Consider the following 21911-nt stretch of genomic DNA (forward strand, 5'->3'; position numbering starts at 1 on the left):
AAATAAAACACCATCACCATCACCCAGTTGTGACGGCAGACGCCGGCCACATGAGAGCGGTCAGGGAAGGATTTTCTCGGGACCCTCTCCTCCTCCTCCTCGCAGGAAGTGGAGGTGCAGCAGCAGCACAGGAGCTTCTGCCCTTAGACTGAGAATTAGTTGGGACCACCGTTGCACAGACAGCTGGGGAGGCCTCGGGGGCTTCTGCTCCTCTTACTCAGTGCAAATCACCAGAAGGCCCTGGACCAGTGGGTCTGTGGGTCCCAGGAGCTGACCTCTGTGGCTTTGGCCACATGCTCTCTCTCTCTCTCTCTCTCTCTCTCTCTCTCTCTCTCTCTCTCTCTCTCTCTCTCTCTCTCTCTCTCTCTCTCTCTCTCTCTCTCTCTCTCTCTCTCTCTCTCTCTCTCTCTCTTGCTCTGATGCTCTGAACCTCTGAGAACTTCCACCCCCCACTCCTTGTCCTCCTCCTGCCCCCTGCCCCATTTCCTCTCCCACCTTCAAGCTGCTCTGGCCTGAACAGTCTCAGGATGCAGCTCGAGGAAAGCTCCGGAAGGGAGGCCCCAAGGCGGCCATGGACAGTGGCACGGTTTGTACACTGCACAAAGGAGCCTGCCTGGGGTCAACTGAGGATCCCACCACACGCCACCAGCCAGTCCTCGCGGCCACCTCGGGGCTGCCTCTGCCTACCTGCCCCAAAGGCCTGCGCACTCGCCAGGGCACTTGGAGAAGGGACATGTGTGCGCAGAGGAAGCCTCCCCCCTTCTTCACAGGGTTCACAGGGTCTCCTGAGAACGGCCGTGCCCTCCTGCCTGCACCGTCTCCCGCCACAGCCTCGGCGACGGCGCCTGCCCCTGGGTCCCCGTCACACTGCTGCCTTATCTCCAGACACTGGCACTGGGTCAGTTCTGCTGCCCGGGAGCCGGGCACCCACGGGAGCCCGTGCTAGCTCGGGGCAAGCTCAAAGACACACAAGGAGAAAGATTCACTTCCGGGGGGCTGCCGGTCGCCGAGCCACCGCTGCGGGCACAGCTGAGGTCTTGCTGCCCGCGGGCCCCTCCTGCAGGCCGACGCCCCCTTCCCCCGGCCTGGGGCTCTCCTCCGCGCCCCTGGCACCTGGGCGTCCACGTGAGTGGCCTGCTGGCAGGACACGGAGGACAGGCCAGCAGGCCCTGGGCTCGGGTGACAGGCAGGCCTGGAGACAGGGAGGCTGAGCGGCCTTTAACAGCCGTCCTGATGCTAATCTCGGGCTGAAAACCCGATATTTCCACTTGGAACAAGAATGTGGGCAGAGGGTGGGGGCGGAGGGCGGTGTGGCAGGGGCGCCCCCTGCAGGCCCCCTGAGGCTGTACAGGCAGGAAGAGCCTGGGATGAGGATGGCAGGGGGAGTGGGGGGCAGCCGGGAGCGAGAGGAGGGGAGGAGGAGGAGCAGAGTCGGAAGGTGGCAGAGGTGAAGAAAGAAACGAGTAAGAGGGGGCCAGAGTGATAGTACAGCGGGGGATGGCGCTGGCTGCACGTGCGGGCCGACCTGGGTTCGATCCCCGGCATCCCATATGGTTCCCTGAGCCTGCCAGGAGAGATTCCTGAGCACAGCGCCAGGAGTAAGCCCTGAGCACTGCGGGGTGTGGCAAAAAAAAGACAAATGAGTAAGAGGCAGAGCAGAAGGACAGAGAGGAGAGGGAGGAGGAGGAGGAGAAGAGGAGGCGCGGGGGGGCGGGGGGAGAGGAGGAGAAGCACGGGGAGACCACAGGTGCCCCCGGCCCCGAGAGGGGCACCCACCGCCCGCGCCATCTCCCGGTGGTGCCCCAACCCTGGCACTGCGCCGACTCTCCCCGGCGGGGGGGGGGGGGGAAGCCGCTTGTCCGTGTGGCCGAAGTGAGCAGAGCTGCTGGGAACGGAGTCCCTGCCCGCCCCGGTCCCATCTCGTCCCCGTGTCCACTTCCCTCTGGCCCTGCCTAAAGGAGGGTGGATGAGGCCTCGGGCACAGTGACACGGATAAAGCCCCACAGCCCGTGGGGGCCTCTGTGCCGAGCCGGTTCCTTCCCCGAGGGCCGCCTCGGACCCTCCGCACGAACTCTCAGGGTCGCTCCACGCCGCACTTCTGCGCCCGGCTTGCCCGGTTCCTGAGGAGACGTGGCCACCCCTCACCTGGCCCCGGGGCTGAAGAAGGGGGCGTCCCTTTGCTCACTGGCCAGCCCCTCTGGAAGGGAGCAGCTGCCAGCCCCCCTGTGGCCCTCCGGCGGACTGGGAGCCTCATTCCCACGTCTATCAGCCTCCTTCCCTGAGCGGGGGAGGAGGTCAGCCCTGGTGGTCGGCGCTTCCCCCTCTTTCCGGGGGCAGTGGGGAGGGCAGCACGGAGCTGTCCAGGAGACATTCAGGCTAAAAATAGCCACACGCGTGGATCTGCCTCGAGTGGGACTGCGGGAGGGGTGGGATGGTCCGGCACTGTCGCCAGCCCGGTTGCCGTGGAAACGGGAGGGAGCAGGGGAGCCTGGGAAGTAAGGATGACACAGATAGCTAGGCAGAGAGCCGCCCGCCTGCCAGGGGCAGGAGACACAGCCTGCGGCTCCACACCGGGGCCAGGGGGCGGTGCCAGGGCATGGACACCACCCCCCGGGGGTCCCCGCCAACGGCCACCCTCCTCTTCACACGTCGTGAGTTGCTTGCGGGGAACTTGGGTCGGAGCCGCTGCCTCTGGGGTGAGCAGGGTCTGGGGGAGCTGGTTTCTGAGGGCCCTTTCCCTAGGTCCCTTCCAGGGGTGCAGCTGCTGCAGAAGGGGGGCGGCCAGGGAGCTCTGGGGTCTCCGGACACAGGAGGAGAGGGGGAGGTGGGGCAGGAAGCAAGCCTGGCGCTGGGAGGGTGCGAGGACCCCCCCTTCTCCCCGGGAGCGTCAGCGTGGCCTGGGGACATGGGACGGGGCTGCCGCCGGGTGAGACCCCAAGAAGACATGCGGGAGCGTCCCTGGGCTCAGCCAGCTGGAGTGGACACGCAGCACCTCGTCTGCAGCCTGGGGCTGCTCACTGGGCCAGCTGGGCTGAGCCCAGATGCCGAGGCTATGGACGAGGGCGACCTGGACCCTAATGACCCCTCCTGGGACCCATACTGCGGCCATGGCCCCCACTGCTGGCATACACGAGATACGTTTTCTGCAGAATCTGCAGTGCCGAGTTTGGGGTTCCAGCCTGCGTGTCTGTCTCCCAGAACTGGGGAAAGGCCCAGGCCAGCAGGAGCACGGGGGAGGGGGCTTCCTGTCACCCCGGCAGCACCCGCCTGGATCACAGGGAGAAGGGAGGGAGGGCTGGGAACTGTGCCAAGGCCCAGCTTCCTGGGGCAGAGGGAGGGGCTGCGAGTATGAGGGGGGTCAGCCCTGGGGGACTTGTATTGGCGGGGAGCAGGGGGAGACAGGAAGGGCTGGGGCAGAGCTGGCAGGTCACAGAGAGAGTGCTCATGAGTATCACCTCCCCGGGAGCACGTGGGGCCCCGCAGGGCTCCTGCACCTCCTGTTCCTGAGCTGCATCCACTGTGGGAAGGATGCCCTCCAGCCCCGAGGGCATCACGCCTAGGGGAACTTCTGAGGGGCAGCACTGGGGTTGGGGGCACAGCCTTGTCATCCGTGAGCCTGCACAACCCCAGGCCCGCCCCAGGTGCACGTGTGGGCCTCCACCCCCACCCCCCGCCCCACCAACCCTGACGCGAGCCCCGCCCACCGTGCGGGAGCGCACACAGGCCCCACACAGGCCCCGCCTCTTAGCGCCTGATCAAGGGCTTGCATGGTCCTTAGGCCCCGCCCACCGCGCAGGAGCGCGCACAGGCCCCCCCCCGTTCCTGAGAGCCCCGCCCACCGTGCGGGAGCGTGCACAGGCCCCGCCCCACAGGCACCTTAGGCCCGGCCAGCCCTGCCTCCTCCGCACAGCCCAGGCTCTGCCCACTGCGCGGGAACGTGCACACCCCCAGGCCCCGCCCCCGCGAGTCCCGCTCCCAACGCGGGCGCGCGCCCACGGTCGTTAGGCCCCGCCCACACGCGTGCGCGCTGTCTCCACAGGCGCGTGCCCGTGAGCGTCCACCATGGTGTGGGAGTGCGCGCGCTCTCCGGGCCCCACCGCCCCTGCCCGCCGCCGGGGCCGCCAGCGCTACGTGGAGAAGGACGGGCGCTGCAACGTGCAGCAGGGCAACGTGCGCGAGACCTACCGCTACCTGACCGACCTGTTCACCACGCTGGTGGACCTGCGCTGGCGCCTCAGCCTGCTGGTCTTCGTGCTGGCCTACGCGCTCACCTGGCTCTTCTTCGGGGCCATCTGGTGGCTCATCGCCTACGGCCGCGGCGACCTGGAGCACCTGGAGGACGCCGCGTGGACGCCGTGCGTCAACAACCTCAACGGCTTCGTGGCTGCCTTCCTCTTCTCCATCGAGACGGAGACCACCATCGGCTACGGCCACCGCGTCATCACCGACCAGTGTCCCGAGGGCATCGCGCTGCTGCTGCTGCAGGCCATCCTGGGCTCCATGGTGAACGCCTTCATGGTGGGCTGCATGTTCGTCAAGATCTCGCAGCCCAACAAGCGCGCTGCCACGCTCGTCTTCTCGTCGCACGCCGTGGTGTCGCTGCGTGACGGCCGCCTGTGCCTCATGTTCCGCGTGGGCGACCTGCGCTCGTCGCACATCGTCGAGGCGTCCATCCGCGCCAAGCTCATCCGCTCACGCCAGACGCTCGAGGGCGAGTTCATCCCGCTGCACCAGACCGACCTCAGCGTGGGCTTCGACACGGGCGACGACCGCCTCTTCCTCGTGTCCCCGCTCGTCATCAGCCATGAGATCGATGCTGCCAGCCCCTTCTGGGATGCGTCGCGCCGCGCGCTCGAGAGGGACGACTTCGAGATTGTGGTCATCCTGGAGGGCATGGTGGAGGCCACGGGTTAGTGTGCGCCTGCGTGTGGGGCGGGGCCTGTTGGACGGGGCGTTGTAAGGGGCGTGGTCGTGTGTGGGCGTGGTGTACTCCAATGGGGCGGGGCCTCGCCTGTGTGGGCGGGGTCTGTGTGGGGTGCGGTGTACTTCTGTATGGGGCGGAGCCTCGCCTGCGGGCTGGGGCCTGTGTGTGGACTGGATGTGTGCCTGTATGGAGCAGGCCTCACCTGTGGGGACGGGGCCTGTGGCGGGGGGTAGGGGGGACAGGGTGTGCTTCTGTATGGGTGGGACCTTGCCTGTGGGGTGAGGCCTTGTGTGGGCGGGGGCTTGCTTGCGGGCAGGGCCTTGCCCGTATGGGGCGGGGCCTCGTCCGTATGGGGCGGGGCTTCACCTGTGGGTGGGGCCTATGTGGGCAGGCCGTGCAAGTAGGGGGCGGGGCGTGTTACGTAGGGTGGGGCATACATAAGGATGCGATGAGCAGGGGGCGTGGTCAGTGTCCGCAGGGGTGAGGTGTGCACAGGAGTTGGAAGAGCAGGGGCGTGGTATTATAGGGAAGCACGAAGGGGGAGGGGCGGGACAGCGCTCAGGGCAGGCTGGCTGAGCTAAAGCTCCAGGTGCCCACGTGTCAGTTTGGCCTTCACCTCTCAAAGCTTACACCCACCGGTTTCATTCCATGCTAATAGGAGATACATGTTTGCATCCAGGGCTTATTTCACAGAAACTGCACCAAGCTGTGATGGGGGGGGAACGGGTGGGGGATATCCCCTCTCTCAAGTTTCCATTAGATGTTCAGAGTCGGAGCTGGAAGACAGGTTTGGTTCTGGAGTTTTTTTTCCTCTGGTGAGAGGACAGGAAAGATCCCTCCTGCCTCAGTTTACCCCTCTCACCAAGCGCAGACAGCAGAAACAGAAGCGCCCCCAGGAGATGCCACCCCCACGGTGTCAGGCTGGAGCTGGCCAGGCTCTGGAAATGAGGAGACCTTGGCGGAGCCACGTCGGGGTGCTTCGAGGGGTTCTCCCACCTCTGCTGCCTCTGACTCTGCCTACCCTTCTCCCCAAACTGCTCCCACCTTCCCCCCACCCACTGTTCAGCCTCCCCCAACACCCCCATGTCTCAGGGCCAGTCTGTTTTCAAGTGTCCACTCCCCCTCTTCTGGGGGGTCCTGGGTTACCCCAGGACAAACCCTTGGCCTGGGGTGAGCTGCCCAAAATGGCCAACAGGACAGGGTCTGAAGCAGGGGACAGACAGGGCAGGTGCGGAGGGAGGCTGATGGGCGCTTGATCTTGAGCTGGAAAGGACGGTAATATTTTGGGTGAGAGCGTCAGGATTCAAGATGCTTCTGAAAAGCTCGCATAATGAGCCAAAAACTCCATGAGATGACATTTAAAAGGAATAAATATAAAATTCTACATTTAGGCTTTAAAAACCCCTTATGTAAGCACCGCCGGGGAAGCAGGAGCAACTGGCGCGTGGCTGGCCATAGGCTTCTCCCGGCAGCCACGTGAGCCAGGAGGCAGCTTCCCGCGTGGGGAGGGAGGCTGGGGCGGCTGGGGCTGCAGGGAGACGGAGCCAGGCCGACTCGGGGCCCCGGGAGTACTGGAGGCAGTCTGAGGCCCTGGGTGCAGAATCCAGCCCAGGGGGACACCTTCCAAGGCCATGGCATCCTCTGCTGGCAGCGGAGAAGGAAACCCTTCAGGAAAGCAGGTCTCAGGAGGACCTGGAGAGGGTGCAGGGGGCTGAGGCCACAGCAGAGGCGTGGCAGAATCTGAGGCTCGGATCTCGGGGCTCGGGAAGGAGTGTCGTATGGCAGGGGAGTGGAGAATTCCCGGGAGGCCGACCTCAGCTCTGCACAGAGAACAACCCGGCTAGCTGAGCGAGCACTGCATCGGCGGGTTCAGGCGCCTGGGGAGGGGTGAGTCCTCCGTCCTAGGGGGCAGCGAAGGCCACGCTCCTGTGGGCAGCCCTGCACGCAGTCCCCAGGGTCAGTGCTAAGCTTGGGGGACTGGCGCTGTGCCAGGGTGCGGGAGGTGGCAGCAGCTCCTGACCCTCACCCCCCCTCTCCCTCCCTCCCTCAGGAATGACGTGCCAAGCCCGGAGCTCCTACTTGGTGGACGAGGTGCTGTGGGGTCACCGCTTCACATCTGTGCTCACGCTCGAGGACGGGTTCTACGAGGTGGACTACGCTAGCTTCCACCAGACCTTCGAGGTGCCCACGCCATCCTGCAGTGCCCGCGAGCTGGCCGAGGCGGCCACCCGCCTGGACGCCCACCTGTACTGGTCCATCCCCAGCCGGCTGGACGAGAAGGTGGAGGAGGAGAGCCCCGGGGAGGGCGCGGGGGGCGAGGCGGGGGCTGACAAGGAGCAAAACGGCTGCCTGCCGCCCCCCCAGAGCCAGGGCGAGGCCAAGGCGTGAGCCGGTAGTGTGGACGCCCCCACGGGGCCAGCGCATGGGACGGGTGGTGGGGGCAGGCCTGGCGCCCCGGGGGACAGTGAGGGTGGGCGGTCTGTGGGAGAGCCCTGTAGTGCCCGGGAGAGCCCTCGCGGCCAGCCGGAGGTGGGAGCAGGGGACAGCGGGCCCCCAGCAGGCACCGGGCAGCCTGACCAGCAGGTGTCTGCCCAGGCAGCGGCCCGAGTGCACCCAGGGAGCACGGGGACAGACAGGGGACGTCTGTCATCACCCTGCCCCGGTGTGACAGGCCCCAGGGGTCAGCAGGTGGCGTGGACCAAGGGCAGGAGAGGCAGACAGTGAGTTCGCGGAGGGGCACCCTGGGAAGTGGAGCTCAGTGGGGAGGTCACTCAGAGCATCTGCCATGTCCCCCGGGGGTGAGCAGGGGGGGTGACCTACTGTGAGAAGGGGGAGGGGCCTGGGGTGGGGCAGGAGCCGGAATGGATGTGGGATGGGTGGGTCAGGGGGTCTGGGGAATGGGAGGCCAGGATGAGGGGACCTGGGGTGGGTGAGGGGGTCTGGGGAATGGGAGGCCGGGATGATGGGACCTGGGGTGGGTGAGGGGGTCTGGGGGACTGGGAGGCCGGGATGATGGGACCTGGGGTGAGTGAGGGGGCACTGAGGGGCTTGGGGTAAGGGGGCTGGGAGACTGAGGGGCTTCGGTGAGGAGAGATGGGATGCTGGGAAAGGATGCTGAGGTAGGGGACTTGCGGGGAGGAGTATTAGCAGGGCTGGGGGTCTCTGGGGGGAGGGGTCTTGTGAGGGGTTCTGGGTCGGGGCTCTGGGATAAGGGAGCTCAGGGGTGGGGTTCTGGGTGGGGGGCACTGGGAAGGGCAGGGGGTCTGTTAGGGGGCTCTGAGCTGGAGCACTCGTGGGTGAGCTCCAGGGTGAGGAGGATCTGGGATAGGGAGGCTCAGGCTGGGGGAGCTGGGGGGGGACTGGGGTTTGGGACCTGGGTAGGGGGCAATGGGCTGGAGCACTCGGTGGGTGCGTTCTGGGGTGGGGGGCCTGTGTGAGGGGCTGGGGTGGGCCCGTGCTGGCCAGGGTGTGCGCAGGTGCTTCCTGAACGGTGGTCGGCTCAACACATGGGTCCGCTGGCCCCCAGGGCTGCAGTGTGGGGTCCCCTCACCCCTGGAGAGGTGCAACCAGCTGACACTGGTACGAGGGGGCAGGAGCCCCTGGGACAGACAGAGGGGAGGCCCCCAGTGGCCTCCAAGGGGCGGGCGTGACTGGGCCCCTCTGCCCCTGCCCTGTCCCCAGCTGAGGCAGCCACAGACTGGGCACTGGCTGGGCAGCAGGCAGGGGCCCCTCGGCTTAATTCAGAGAGAAAACCAGAGGAGGAGTGACTGTCCATGTCCACAGCACGGACGGTGACCCATGACCTGCATGCTCGGGCAGCGACCTGTCACCCGGATGCTCAGGCAAGTCACCTGTCACGTGGATGGTCAGGCAGGTGACCTGTGACCTGGATTCCTGGGCATGTGATCCCTCACCTCATCAGGCAAACCCGCCTGCATGCCTGGCCCCGGTAGGGGGAGGCGGCCAGGAGCGGGGCACCCCGTCTGGACACGTCACCTGTCAGCCACAGCTCAGTTCCCCTCTGTAACCACAGCACTTGGCTGACCGCAGTGCTTAATAAACGTGGGAATGACCGAACAGCAGGGAGAGTGGCTACTTGGTGGGTGCACATCAGGGGGTGCGGACGGCCGTGACCCCAGGGTACAGGGCTCTGGCGTGACCCACGGCTGGCATGGGCGGCAGCAGCTTCATGACTGAGCAGCCCAGTGGCCTGGGGCAGCTGATGCCACCCCCTACCCACCCGCCGCTGCTCCCCAGCCCAGGAGCCCCAACATGTCAGCTCTGGCGGGAGACCAGGGACCAGGCATGAGCCAGAGCCGGGCCTGTGGGGGCAGCTGGTGTTTGCAGGGAGCAGCCTGGGGCAGGGGTCTCTCTCCGCAGAGACCCAGGCCCCGCAGGGAAGACACGGGGCAGCGGGTTTAGAAAACACATTTATTCACAGTTTAGAAAAACTAATTCTGGGACAGAAAGGGCCTGCTGGCGAGCTGGACATGAGGTCAGGGCCAGAGGCCAGGGCAGGGCTGGGGCAGGGCTCTGGGAGGGTCGAATAAATTAAAGGCGGTGACAGGGGAGGGGGGAGGCGCAGACCGCAGCAGCAGCTGGGAGGGATGGGCACCTGCGGAGCCAGAGAGGGGGCTGACGAGCGAGCACGGCCAAGCCTCAGCCAGTCCCATGGCCCCCTGCACCCTCCTCGCCCCCTGCACACCCCTGCTCCTCCAGGGTCTGGGATGAGGTCCCAAGTGCGACTGCTCCTCACCTGCGCGCGACGGGTCACCGCTTGCGCAGCCTCCTCATGAAGCAGCAGGTGATGGTACCCAGGATGGTGGCGCCTGTGACTAGGGCGACCCCCGTGCCCACCAGCAGGGGCAGCAGCAGGGTGTCCAGGGCTGGGGAAGAGAAGGCTCCGATAGGGGTGGTGGCTCCTCCGTCTGCCCCCGACCTCGAACTGCTGCCCCTTACCCACCCAGATCAACCCCCACGCCAGGACCCCTGGGCAGTGAGCTGGGAGCAAAAGCCCTTACCAGAGAGCAAGGCAGGGCTGAGGGGAAGAGGTGGGGCAGAAGGGGCGGAGCATAGGCAAAGGGGCGGCACATAGGAGAAGGGGTGGGACCGGGAAAGGTGTGGAGGAGGGATGGGCATGGCACAGGCAGGGGCGGGACCAATGGAAGGCATGGGCAGAGAAAAGTGTGGAGGAATGGGCGTGGCAAGGCAATGGGCGGGGCAAGGCAGGGCTGGACCAATGTAAGGGATGGGCTAAGGGTAGGGAGGGGCCAAATAAAGGGGCGTGGCTGTCAGGAAAGGGCAGGGCCAGGGAAAGGGCAGGCAGAGGACTCACCGTGTGTATAGGGATACACTGTGACTGGCCCCGAGCGTGCGCTGCCCGCCTGGTACCAGCTGTAGTCGGGATGCTGTATCCAGGCGCTGGGGGCACAGTGGTACACGCCCTCGTCCTCTGGCCTCAGGCTGTGCAGCCTCAGACGATGGCACCGCGGTGCCACCAACTCCACGCTGATGGGACCACCTCCGGGCCGGTTCCCCAGCTCCACCACGCCTTCCTGGTCCAGGACCCCCACCAGCTGCGGGGAAGTCAAGCCCATGTCCCCTTCCTCGGGCCGCTCCACCCACCAGCTGGCAGCCAGCCTCAGCCCGGGGGGCCCGCCTCGCACGGAGATGTTGCAGAAGAGGGAGGCAGTCTCCCCGCGGTACACGGTGCCCCCCGACAGCCAGGCCACCGCCTCTAGCGCCACACCTGCAAGGGCCAGGAGCCAGGTCAGAGCCGAGTGCAGGACTGGGGCAGCCGCCCACCCCCAGGCACCGGACGCCTGCATCTCACCTTCCTCCCGCACGTGCACCGGGAGGGGCCGGGAGCGTGCACTGGCTGCCTCGCGGAGCCGCGCCCCGGTCCCACGGACATAGGCCTTGGCGAGACAGCGGTAAGTGCCCGCGTCACCGGGCCTGGCCGCCTCCAGCCGCAGCCGGTAGGTCCTGGAGGCCACCTTCTCCATAGCAATGTGGCGGCTCTCGTAGCCTGCGCCCAGGCTACCCACACCCTCGGTGTCCAGCTGGGCCACCAGGCGGCCGGGCCCAGGCGCTCCCGCGGGGGCCATCTCCCAGCCCACAGAGTAGGCAGCGTGGCGTCCTGCGGGGGGCAGTGCCCCGGACACGTTGCAGAGCAGCTCCAGGGGCTCCCCGGGCCCGACCCGTCGCTCCCCAGGCCCCACAGCCACTGCCAGCTGGCTAGCTGAAACGCAAGGAGACGGTGCCACAGTGTCACCCACAGCAGCTCTGTGCCCGAGCAGGGAACACCCGGGGCAGAGGAGACCACGACTGGGAGGCCCCGGGGTGGAGCACAGGGAGGTCTGGGTGCCCACTGGGATCCGCAGCCGGGGGGAGGGGCGGAGGAAAGGGGTGTGGGAGCTCACAGAGGGTCTGGACGTCCACGTGGGCCAGCACCGCCCTCTTCTCGGCAATCTGGGTCCAGCTGCCGTCGGGGTCCTGGATCCACTCGGCGGCCGTGCAGTGGTAGGTGCCCGCGTCGTCTGCCTGCGCGCCCCCCACCACCATGCGGTAGCTCTCGGCCCCCTCCTTGCCCAGCCGCAGCTCCCCTGCGGCCAGGCGCTCGGCATAGGGTGGCCCCGCCTCCACGGCCAGGTCGGGCCGCAGCGCCACCACCTCCTGCAGGGTGGCGCGGCCCACCGGCGCCTCGGGCACTGCCCGCCCAAAGGACACGGCCAGGTGCGTGTGCTGCTGCGTGCTGGTCCGTGCCACGCAGCCCAGTGCCAGCTCCTGGCCCTCAGGCACCGTCATGCGGGGCGGCGTGGTGGGGGCCTGGCGGCCACGGGGCCCCAGGGGGCCAGCAGCCACGTGTAGCAGATCCGGGAGAACTGGGGGGGGGGACAGGCAGGGGAACTGAGTCACACCCCTCGCAGGGCCTCGGGGTCCTCCAGCCCGCCCTCCCTGCCCACCGGCGGCCGTACCTCTCAGCTCCACCTTGGCGCTGTAGCTGCCCAGGAACTGGGCGTCGGTGGACGGGGTGTAGCACTCGTACACGCCGGCGTCCTGGGGCTGCAGGCGCTCAATGCGGAGCGCCATGGCGTCCCCCCGCACCCGCTCCACCTGTACCTCGCCCGCTGCCACGCGAGGCCCGAAGATGGCGTAGGAGAAGCGCGGGTCCCGGGTGCTGATGATGCCCAGGGCGGACTCGGGCGCCTCGGGCCGGTACAGGAACCACTCGAAGTCCTGCTGCTCGGGGCCATCGTAGCCACTGACGTTGCAGGGGAGGGAGATGGTGGTGCCGGCCACGCGGTACAGGGGCCCCTCGGGCACCTGCACCTCCCGGGCCCTGCAGGTGAGTCCTGGGAGCGGGGGGACGAAGGTGAGGTGAGATGTCCCTCCCACCCCGGGACTGGGAAAGGCCGGAGTGGCGAGACCCCCAGCACCCCTCCCCAGCACCAGACAGCCAGAGCAGACAGGCAGGGCCGGGTGCCTGGTCTAAGCCTTCTGGGGCAGACAGACGGGGGAGCAGACGGACAGACGGACGGGTGGCCCCGTCTTCCCGGGGGCCCTGAGGACACATGTCCCCCCTCCTTGCAGGAGAGCGGCACCCGCCTGCCCAGAGGGCCGCTGGACTCAGCTGCGTCACCTGGGCAGACAATGGAGCCAGTGGCTGGGGAGGACAAGGCACAGACCCGCCGCGCTGCCCGCACTGCCCGCCCCCTCCAGCTGCGCCTGAGCTCACCGCCTCTCCCACCACGGCAGCTGGGGCTCAGGGGGTGCGGACCCCCTCCTCCATGCCTGCCTACCCCCAGGGTCAAGCAGGCACAATGCCCCCGCCCCCTGACAGAAAGGGTATTTGCATAGGCTCTGTGCTCATTTGCACACTCATTTGCATGCTCATTAATGTACAGCTCCCCTCTCAAGCCCCCGAGCCTTCCCCCCACCCTTCTACCCACTAGACGTCAAAGCCCTGTCTCCCCACTTAACCTGCTGCAGAAGCCTGGAGGACTCTTCTTTATGTTTTGTTTTGTTTTTTTTGAGCGGGTGCTCAGGGGCTATTCCCAGCTCAGTGCTTGGGGGTCACTTCCTGCTTGCTTGGAAGACCATGTGGTGGTGGCGACAGACCCCAGGGCCAGGGCACACAGACTGCTCTCAGCCTCTTGTGCTCTGTGCCCAGCCCCAGCCCTCCACGGCCTGCCCCGGAGAACCACAACATCCTAGGATGCCCACTGCCTCATTCTACAGCATCCAGTGTCGGGGCGAGGGGCTTGAAGGAGGCACCCCCAGCCCACGGGCAGTGCTCAGGAGCCCCAGCAGAGGTACAAACTCAGGAGGAAGGAGGGGACCCCAAGATGAGGACTGAGGGGTGGGTGACATCATAGGGCCACCCGAGCCCCTGGCCCAGCTCTGTCTGCAGCTCATTGGACAGGCCCTTTGCCCCCTCCCCTGCCACGGTCCTGGACAGCACCCTGTGGTCCAGGCCCCGGGCGTGCTGGAGAGGGGTGCTGCCCGCCCCACTGTGAGTCAGGCAGCTGAGCCTGAGGGCGTTTCATAACCGGTGACGGAGCTGGTGACGGTGTCTGAAGACACGGCACAGAAGCCGCTCTGCCCGGAGGCCGACCAGAGAGCTGGGGATTGGGGGAAGTTTCATTTCTCTCTTATTTATTTTTAATTTTGATGGGCTTGGGTGCTCAGGGCTACTCCAGGCTGTGCCTCAGGGGGAGGGGGATCCCTCTTGTTGGTGCTGGGGGACCCTGTGGGGCCAGGGACCGAACCGTCCTTCTGCTCAGTGGTTGGTGGGTGCCCCCTTGTTAAGCAGAGACCCCCACATGGAGTTTCTCAGGACACTTCCCGGACAGCCCAGCACCCAGGTCCACTGGCCAGCCAGGCAGCTGTGCTGGTGTGACCCCCTCCCACTTCCGTCTCTGCTTGGCTCTGTACAGCCCACTGGGGACAGGGCAGCGCTAGGCAACAGGCCCACAGTTCCCTCCTCTGAGCCCAAGGGAGGGTCAGGGTGCGGCAGGGCCCCCAGGAGAGCAGGGCAGGGGGCAGGGCCCCCATGCGTCAGCCATGACCATCTGAGTCCAGGCAGCGAGTCCGGTGTCCCAGCCCCCCAACGTGAGCCAACCCCCTATTTCTAGGGTCTGTCTCCGAAGAGCATCTGCAAACCCAGCTCCCAGTCTGACGCCACCCTTCTCCCAGGCCGCCTCTCGCGGAAAGTCCTACAGGCCCTTGCCCTGCTGCTGCCCCCAGCTGTCTCCCCATGCCCCAGACACCAGCTGTTTCCCAGGCTGCTGGGAGACCCGCGCACGGGGGCAGCTAGGGCGAGGGGCGGGCGCGAACGGCGGGACCACCAGGGCCACGTGGGAGTGGGGTTACGCAGGGACCCCAGGGGGCTGAACCCTGGCGCCCGGGAAAGCGCAGGGACGCGTTAGCGGAGACTCACTTTCAAACGGGAACGGCTGACCACAGGGGCCTGCAGCCACTTCCGGCCGCGGGCAGGCCGGGCGGCACGACCCACGCAGGGTAGCGCCGGCCGGGCCCGCGAGGCCTGGGGGTGGCCGCGGCGGCGCGGGCACCTGGGGGCGCGGGGCGGCTTACCCAGCATCAGCAGCAGCAGCAGCAGGGCGCCCATCGTGCGTGGCCGGCTCTGGGAAGGCTGAGGTGGTCGGCGCGGGTTCGGGGTGGCCGCGGGCGCGGGGGGCGCATGCCCGGGAGGGGGCACCGAGCGGCACCGCGAGGCGTGGGTGCGCGGTGCTCACGGAGCCGAGCGGGAGCCGCCAAGTGCCCTCTCCTGCCGCCGCCTTCCACGGCTCCCTCCCGCCTGGGCGCCGGACCGCCCCGGCCCCGCCCTCCGGCGCCGCCCGCTTCCAGCCCGCTGGCCACGCCGGCCCCGCTCCGCCCGGGCCCCGCCCCGTCCTCGAGGCCCCGCCCCTTCACCCAGGCCTCGCCTCCTCCAGGCCCAGCCCCGCCTGCCCAGGCACCGCCCCGCCCGCCAGCACCGCCCTCTTCCCGCCCGCTGGCCACGCCGGTCCCGCCTCTGCCTGCTAAGGCCCCGCCCCACCGGCACTGGCCCCGCCCCACCAGCAAGGCCACGCCTCCTCCCAGGCCACCTCCCCGTCCGCAGATCCTGTCGGCCCCGCCCCTTGGACAACTCCGCCCATCTATAAGACCACGCCTCTTCAGGCCACGCCTATGTATTGGGTCACGCCCATATTCCTGGGCCCGCCCCGTTCCCGGCGTGCCTTCCGCTAGACCCCGCCCCTTCGGGCCCGCTCGTTCCCGGCCCCTCTTCGCCCAACCCGCCCCTGAATTCGCTCAAGGCCCCGCCCGCTCCCACCGCACCCTGCCGGCCTCTGCCCAGTGTTTGTTCCCGACACCAGGCCTCTTGCAAACTGGTCGGTGTTGGCTAGCGGCCCCGGGACCTCCGGGGCCTGTGCTCCAACCTGAGGTGGACGAGGTCCAGGGGACCAGGTGCTGGGGTGAGCAGTAGGTCAGGAGCCCCTCGGCCTTCTTGGCAGATAGGGCCCCTTGAGGAGGGAAGGTCAATTTTGGGTTTTTTTTTGGTTTTTTTTGGGTCACACCCGGCGATGCACAGGGGTTACTCCTGGCTCTTCACTCAGGAATTACCCCTGGTGGTGCTCAGGGGACCATATGGGATGCTGGGATTAGAACCCGGGTCGGCCGCGTGCAAGGCAAACGCCCTACCCACTGTGCTATCGCTCCAGCCCCAGGTCAATTTTGTTCTGAAAAGTTTAAGCTGCTCGCGGGATGTGAGTGCAGACCCCTCCTCCTCCCCCCTCTCCCGTAAGGGCAAGGGGTGTATGTGTTGGGGAAGGGGCCTACCTGGTGCAGACAGGAGCGTCCCTTCTCACCTGTGCAGGTGGGGACTTGGGGGAGAGGGTCTGGGTGACCCCTTACTCCCTGGACTTCTGCCCTGAGGTTTGAGTGGGCCCGAGAAGAACGAGGGGCCCTTCGGGAGCCAGTCTGAGTGTCCCGGCAGGCCCTGGGCAGTCACACCCTCCTGGTTGCCCCAGGGCCAAGTCTCTGTCCACCCACAGGAGGCCTGGGCCCTCCCAGCATAGCCCTCATGACCTCACCTCGCTTCACAGCCCATGATGTCACCTGCCTTGGCCCTGGGCAGCTGGAAGCTCTGGGCTGAGCGTGGCCCCGGGTCATAGAGCGTGCAGGGGGCAGGTCTCAACTCGGCCTGTCTCCAGGCCCCCCATACTGTGTCCCTTGCCCTGGACCCCTGAGGCCTCATCCAGACCTGTTGGGCTCTCTGCCAGCCTTTGGGCACGGCCGAGGTGTAGACACAGCCGTGTGCAGTGACCTTCCAGCTCGAGGAGGCAGACAGGGTGTGGGAGCCAAGTCAGGTGTGGGGCTCCCAGTTTCGGGGGGGGGGGCAAGCACGAGGTCCCCCACACTTATCCTGGGCCAGTCTCCCATGCTGAGACCCTGAGGTGCCGGCAGGGGGCGCCCACTGGCCAGGCCTGAAACCCCACTTGCTTATGTAACTGGAGGGGGGCCCAGCCCAGGCACGAGGCTCTGCGCGCACACACGCATGTGCCAGGCGCACACGGAAGCATTTCCTGCAGAGATGTCACACACGGGTCCCCAAAGAGCAGTACCCGAGCCCAGGGACGCCCACAGAGACAGACCACCACCCCCAGACACACACACACACACACACACACACACACACACACACACACAACACCCTGAGAGAAATACACACACAGCAAACCAGATATGTACACAGAGGAGATGTACACACACACAGAGAAATACACCCACAGTAACCCGGGCACGTGGGGACCTGCAGGGCTCTGTGGCCTGTGCCCGCCGTGCTGCCCAATAGGCACTGCCCTTTCTGCTCCAGCACGGGCCAGCAGACGCCCACACCCGGCACACAGCACCCACCCACCAGGCTCCCAGGCCCTGCCCTCTGCTCCCGGGACCCAGGGCTGTTTGTGGGATGCCTGGGGCTGAGTCTCCCGTGGTGACTGGTGACGTGCCACTTTCCCCGAGCAGCCCGCGGCAGGGGCGGGCCGATGGGGACAGAGGATCCGCTCCTCTAGACTGCAGCTGTGGCGGTCACTGCGGAGCTGCAGGCGGAGGCAGACAGGTGCTGCCTGAGTCACGGCGGTTGTGCAAGTGAGGTCCCGAGAGGTTATTGCCCAACTTGTCCAACCAGCTCCAGCTTCCTGGCACTTCCTGAGCCCCGGCCGAGCTCTGCGCTGGATGCAGAATCCCACACGCTCCACCTCGAAGCCCCTGTCTGCTGTCACCAGGCTCGCTGCGCTTGAGCTCAGCAGGGGACAGAGTTGTGGCCAGGGTCATCTGGTCGGCAAGTGTCCGGCTCCTGTCCTTGAGGTCATCTTCCTCTTCCTGCATTCCTGACCCATATGCCAAGGTTTGCACATGCACCACTCATGCACACACGCCCACACACACATGCCTCCCCCTGCCTAGGTATGCACCTCGTGTGCCTATGCGGGTGGTGTATTTCTGTGTGCATGTGTGTGCGCAGTGCCTGTGTGTGCACGTATGTGTTTTATGTGACTTCCGGCACATCTGCGTGCAAACCTGCATGCACAGTTCATGTATGTGGTAGATGTGTACCTGCATGTGTACGTGTGCTCATGCTGAGCTCATGTGTGGTATGCCTGTGGATGTGTTTACACATTTGTGTGTGCGGGTGATGTGTGAACGCAGACATGTGTGTGATTTTTATGTTGTGTGTGTACATGTGGTATGCCTGTGTGTGCACATGTACGTGTGCACGTTTGTGACTGTGGGCACACCTGCCTAATCAGGCCTGTGTGCGCGTGTGTGCAGGGGGGATGGGAGACGGGGGAAGGGCTCCGTGATCACTGAGGTCATGTCTCAGGATGAGTCACAGCCCCATCCTGCCTGGTGGAAGGGGTCTGGCTCTCCACTCCCGTCTGTCTAAACAGTGGATGGGGACACAGAAGGGCACGGGGCACACGCAGCTGTCCGAGACCCGGTGCTTGGCTGCACTTGCTTCATGCACCCACACACCTGGGCTCTGCTGGAGCTGGGCACCCCGGGGTGGACGCGTTTCTCCTTCCTGGTCCAAATGAAACAAGGGTGGAATGTTTCCAGAGGCTCTCTACTGGGAACAGGAAGGGAAAACAACCCAGAAATAAAGACTCGACAAAAACAGAGATGCAGCCGGGGCGGGGGGGGGGGGGGGGTGGGGGTGGTGAGCGGCTCGTGCGGAAGTGGGCCAGGCTGGGGCGAGGTGGCCTCCCTGGGCCCCACGCTGTGTCCCCATGCACGGGCAGTGTGGTATCCTGTCACCCCACATGGGTCATCAAGGGAGTAGCCTGGGCCCCGGGAGGTGCTCGGGGCTCCTGGGCACACGGCCCGGTCGGTTCGGGTGGAGGCGTGGTGACATTTGCCCCGTAATGGAGCAAGCGAGCACGGAGGCCCTCTGTGCGGGGCGCGTCTCGCCTCTGCCGTGGGCAAGCGGGCTGGAGGAGGGGTGAGGCTGCAGGAGAGGAGCTGGAGGGAGGGACACACAGGGGTGGTCATGGCTGCCCGGGCAGAGGGTCTGACAGTACCAGCACCACCCCCCCAGGCCTTGGCCTCTGTTTGGGACAAATATTCCCGGGAGCTGGAGTCCGTCTGGGAGTACACTTGGGGGGGGCAGTCACAGCCCGGTCACACGGATCCCTCCCCCGCAGGAACGGGGAGCACCTGCAGGCCAGGGTGGGGAGGACCGTACTGACCTGACCCGTGCCTGGACCGGGCCTGGCAACCTCATCCAAGCCTGTGGCCGATGAGGTGCTTGTCGGCGTTGGCCCTGGCTTGCCGCATCCGGGAGCCGTGATCCCCACAACACACCATAAGGCCAGGAGGGGCCGGAATCCCATTTCGGATGCTCTGTGCTAGCAGGTTTGGACCAAGTCCTCAGGGAGCGGGGAGCGGGCTGCGGCCCGTAGCGGGAGGCGGGAGGCGGGGTGGTCTGGGCCAGTGATGGGGTCACATCTCTGGCCAAAGCAAACCTGCCTCGAGGGGCCGGGGCCCTCCCCACCCCGATGGAATCAAAGGGAAACAGGAACCCAAACAGGTCCAGCTGTGGCCTCTGGCCCCAGGCGGCCAGGCCCTAAACCCCCGCCTGCCCGCACCCCAGAGACCCCGTGGGACCCCGCCCTCTTCACGCCCGCACACACGGACATTCCGGCCTCATGCCTGTGCACAGCGACCAGCTGGGCCCGAGCACACCTGGCCTGCACCCTCAAACTCCGTCTCAGCAAGGGTCCCCTGAGCCGAGCGGGGGGAGGAGGAGGGGCCTCCTGCCTCCTGCATCCTGGTGCTGCTTGCTCCTGGTGCAGATGACATGGGGTGTCCTAAGCCCCCCATCTCAGCCCGCCCCCATGCAGGCATTGCACCCCTGTGTGGGACCACCCAGGAGGCACGGGGAGAGGCCCAGAGTGGCTGAGTCATCGCTGGAGAGTGCAGGCGGGCAGTGCCCCCAGGAGGCAAAGGGCCAGGCACGGGCCCACGGGCAGACGGAGGCAGAGCGGGTGGGCTGGAGGGAGACCCCAGCCCCCGCAGTCAGGTGAGACTGAGGCGGGAGCGGGTGAGCCCCTCCTGCCCGCCCGCTGCCTCCCCCAACTCTTGCCCAGGCCGTGCCAGCCTGGCCCAGTCTGTTCGCGCCGTTGCCCACAATAGCCCCTGGAGAAGGCCCGGAAGCCGGGCAGGGGGGTGGGGGTGCAGCGAGCAGGGCCTGGGGGGACAGGAGCGGGCGGGAGGGAGGCGGGCGGACTGGCCGGCAGCCACCGTGGACAGGCAGAGAAGTGGGGCAAGGGGGGGACACATGGGCCGGGCCGGCGCCTCTTCCTGCCCCTCCCCCGCGCCGTGATCTTGAAACAACCTTCAAGTCCGGCCGCCCAGGAGGCGTCACTCAGGAAACAAAACTGTTTCTTGGAGACCTCGAGAGCCATCTGCAGCTGCCGTCCCCCGGCCCCTCTCCCACGGCCCCCACGAGCCCGCCCGCACTGCTCACGCTCCCGGATCTGCACGGCCACACCACATTCACTCACCCACGTGCACACACATCTGGTATGCAGTCACACTCACACTCACACACACACCCGAGATAGTCACACTCACACTCACACACACACTTCACATACAGTCACACTCACACACACACACCCGAGATAGTCACACTCACACTCACACACACACTTCACATACAGTCACACTCACACACATTCACACACACCCGAGATACAGTCACACTCACACTCACTCACACACACACTTCACATACAGTTACACTCACACACATTCACACACACCCGAGATACAGTCACACTCACACTCACTCACACACACTTCACGTACAGTCAGACTCACACACATTCACACACACCCGAGATACAGTCACACTCACACTCACTCACACACACACTTCACGTACAGTCACACACACACATTCACATACACACCAGAGATAGTCACACTCACACTCACTCACACACTTCACATACAGTCACACTCACACACTCATTTACACATGATCCATTATACAGTCACACTCACACTCATTCACACACACTTCACATGCAGTCACACTCACACACTCATTCACACATACATTCGTTATACAGTGACACTCACACACATTCACACACACCTCACATACATTCACACTCACACACATTCACACACCTCACATACACTCACACTCACACACATTCACACACACCTCACATACAGTCACACTCACACACATTCACACACACCTCACATACACTCACTCACACTCACTCACACACACTTCACATACAGTCACACTCACACACTCAATCACATGCACACACATCCGATATGCAGTCACACACACTTGTTCACACACACACCTCACATACAGTCACACTCACACACACTTCACAGTCACACTCACACACTCATTCACACACACATCCAACATGCAGTCACACTCACACACATTCACACACATCCAAGATACAGTCACACTCACACTCATTCACACACACTTCACATGCAGTCATACTCACTCATTCACACATACATCCGTTATACAGTCACACTCACACACATTCACACACACCTCACATACAGTCACACTCACACATTCATTCACACACATCCGATATGCAGTCACACTCACACACTCATTCACACATACGATATGCAGTCACACTCACACACCCATTACATGCACATACATCTGATATACAGTCACACACTCATTCACACATATGCATAAACTCTTATGTAGTCACAGTCACACTCATACTCCTTCACATGTATACACGTCTCTTACACAGTCACACTCATTCACAGGCACACACATCTCATATACAGTCACATTCGTACACACATACATGTCTCATATACAGTCATGCTTACAAACACTCATTCACACATATTCACTTCCATAAAGTCACATTCACACTCTTACACAATCATTTACAGACATATCTCATACGCATTCATATGCACACACATCTCATATACAGTCACACATTCACACACATCTCACATACAGCCACACACTCATTCACATATATACATGTCTCTCACAGTCACATTCATGCTCATTCACATACACACCTGTCTCTCTTTTTTTTTTTTTTTTTTTGCTTTTTGGGTCACACCCGGCGATGCACAGGGGTCACTCCTGGCTCATGGAATCACCCCTGGTGCTGCTCAGGGGACCATATGGGATGCTGGGATTCGAACCCGGGTCGGCCGCATGCAAGGCAAGCGCCCTACCCGCTGTGCTATCGCTCCAGCCCCCACACCTGTCTCTTATATAGTCACACACACTCATTCACACACACAATCTTTTACAGTCACATTCACACACACACTCATTCACAGGTATACATGTCCCTTACACAGTCCCACTCACATGCACACACGTCTCATACACTCACATTCACACACCTGCATGCACATCTCAGATAGGCACACTCACACTCTT

General features: G+C 64.8%; 2 protein-coding genes across 3 annotated transcripts; one reads left to right on the plus strand and one right to left on the minus strand.

Moving 5' to 3' along the window:
* Positions 1-2501: 2501 nt before the first annotated feature.
* On the plus strand, positions 2502-7757 carry KCNJ9 (potassium inwardly rectifying channel subfamily J member 9). 2 transcript variants are annotated; one of them, XM_004613921.2, is made up of 3 exons: positions 2502-2696; positions 4040-4909; positions 6975-7756. In XM_004613921.2, the coding sequence occupies exons 2-3, from the start codon at positions 4063-4065 to the stop codon at positions 7310-7312; spliced, it is 1185 nt and encodes a 394-aa protein (XP_004613978.1). In that variant the 5' UTR covers positions 2502-2696; positions 4040-4062; the 3' UTR covers positions 7313-7756. The 2 variants fall into 2 exon arrangements, with proteins under 2 accessions (XP_004613978.1, XP_054976910.1); XM_055120935.1 differs by having other exon boundaries at positions 2505-2651; positions 6975-7757.
* Positions 7758-9338: 1581 nt separating this feature from the next.
* IGSF8 (immunoglobulin superfamily member 8) lies at positions 9339-14801 on the minus strand. Its single transcript, XM_004613920.2, has 7 exons — positions 14522-14801; positions 11902-12279; positions 11347-11808; positions 10758-11165; positions 10260-10673; positions 9681-9810; positions 9339-9539 (listed from the first exon to the last, which is right to left on the minus strand). Exons 1-6 carry the CDS (start codon positions 14553-14555, stop codon positions 9695-9697), a joined length of 1812 nt encoding a protein of 603 aa, XP_004613977.1. The 5' UTR covers positions 14556-14801; the 3' UTR covers positions 9339-9539; positions 9681-9694.
* Positions 14802-21911: the final 7110 nt, after the last annotated feature.

The sequence above is a fragment of the Sorex araneus genome, chromosome X (assembly GCF_027595985.1).
Source record: "Sorex araneus isolate mSorAra2 chromosome X, mSorAra2.pri, whole genome shotgun sequence".
NCBI lineage: Eukaryota > Metazoa > Chordata > Mammalia > Eulipotyphla > Soricidae > Sorex > Sorex araneus.

Bases quoted from the DNA above. Each gene is read 5' to 3' on its own strand.
- IGSF8 (XM_004613920.2), bottom strand. From the start codon at position 14,555: ATGGGCGCCCTGCTGCTGCTGCTGCTGATGCTGG. The intron at 11,166-11,346 runs GTGAGCTCCCAC...CTTGCGTTTCAG, and splicing joins CGTGGACGTCCAGACCCTCT to CTAGCCAGCTGGCAGTGGCT. The intron at 10,674-10,757 runs GTGAGATGCAGG...TGGCCCTTGCAG, and splicing joins GGTGCACGTGCGGGAGGAAG to GTGTGGCGCTAGAGGCGGTG.
- KCNJ9 (XM_004613921.2), top strand. From the start codon at position 4,063: ATGGTGTGGGAGTGCGCGCGCTCTCCGGGCCCCACCGCCCCTGCCCGC. The intron at 4,910-6,974 runs GTTAGTGTGCGC...TCCCTCCCTCAG, and splicing joins GGGCATGGTGGAGGCCACGG to GAATGACGTGCCAAGCCCGG.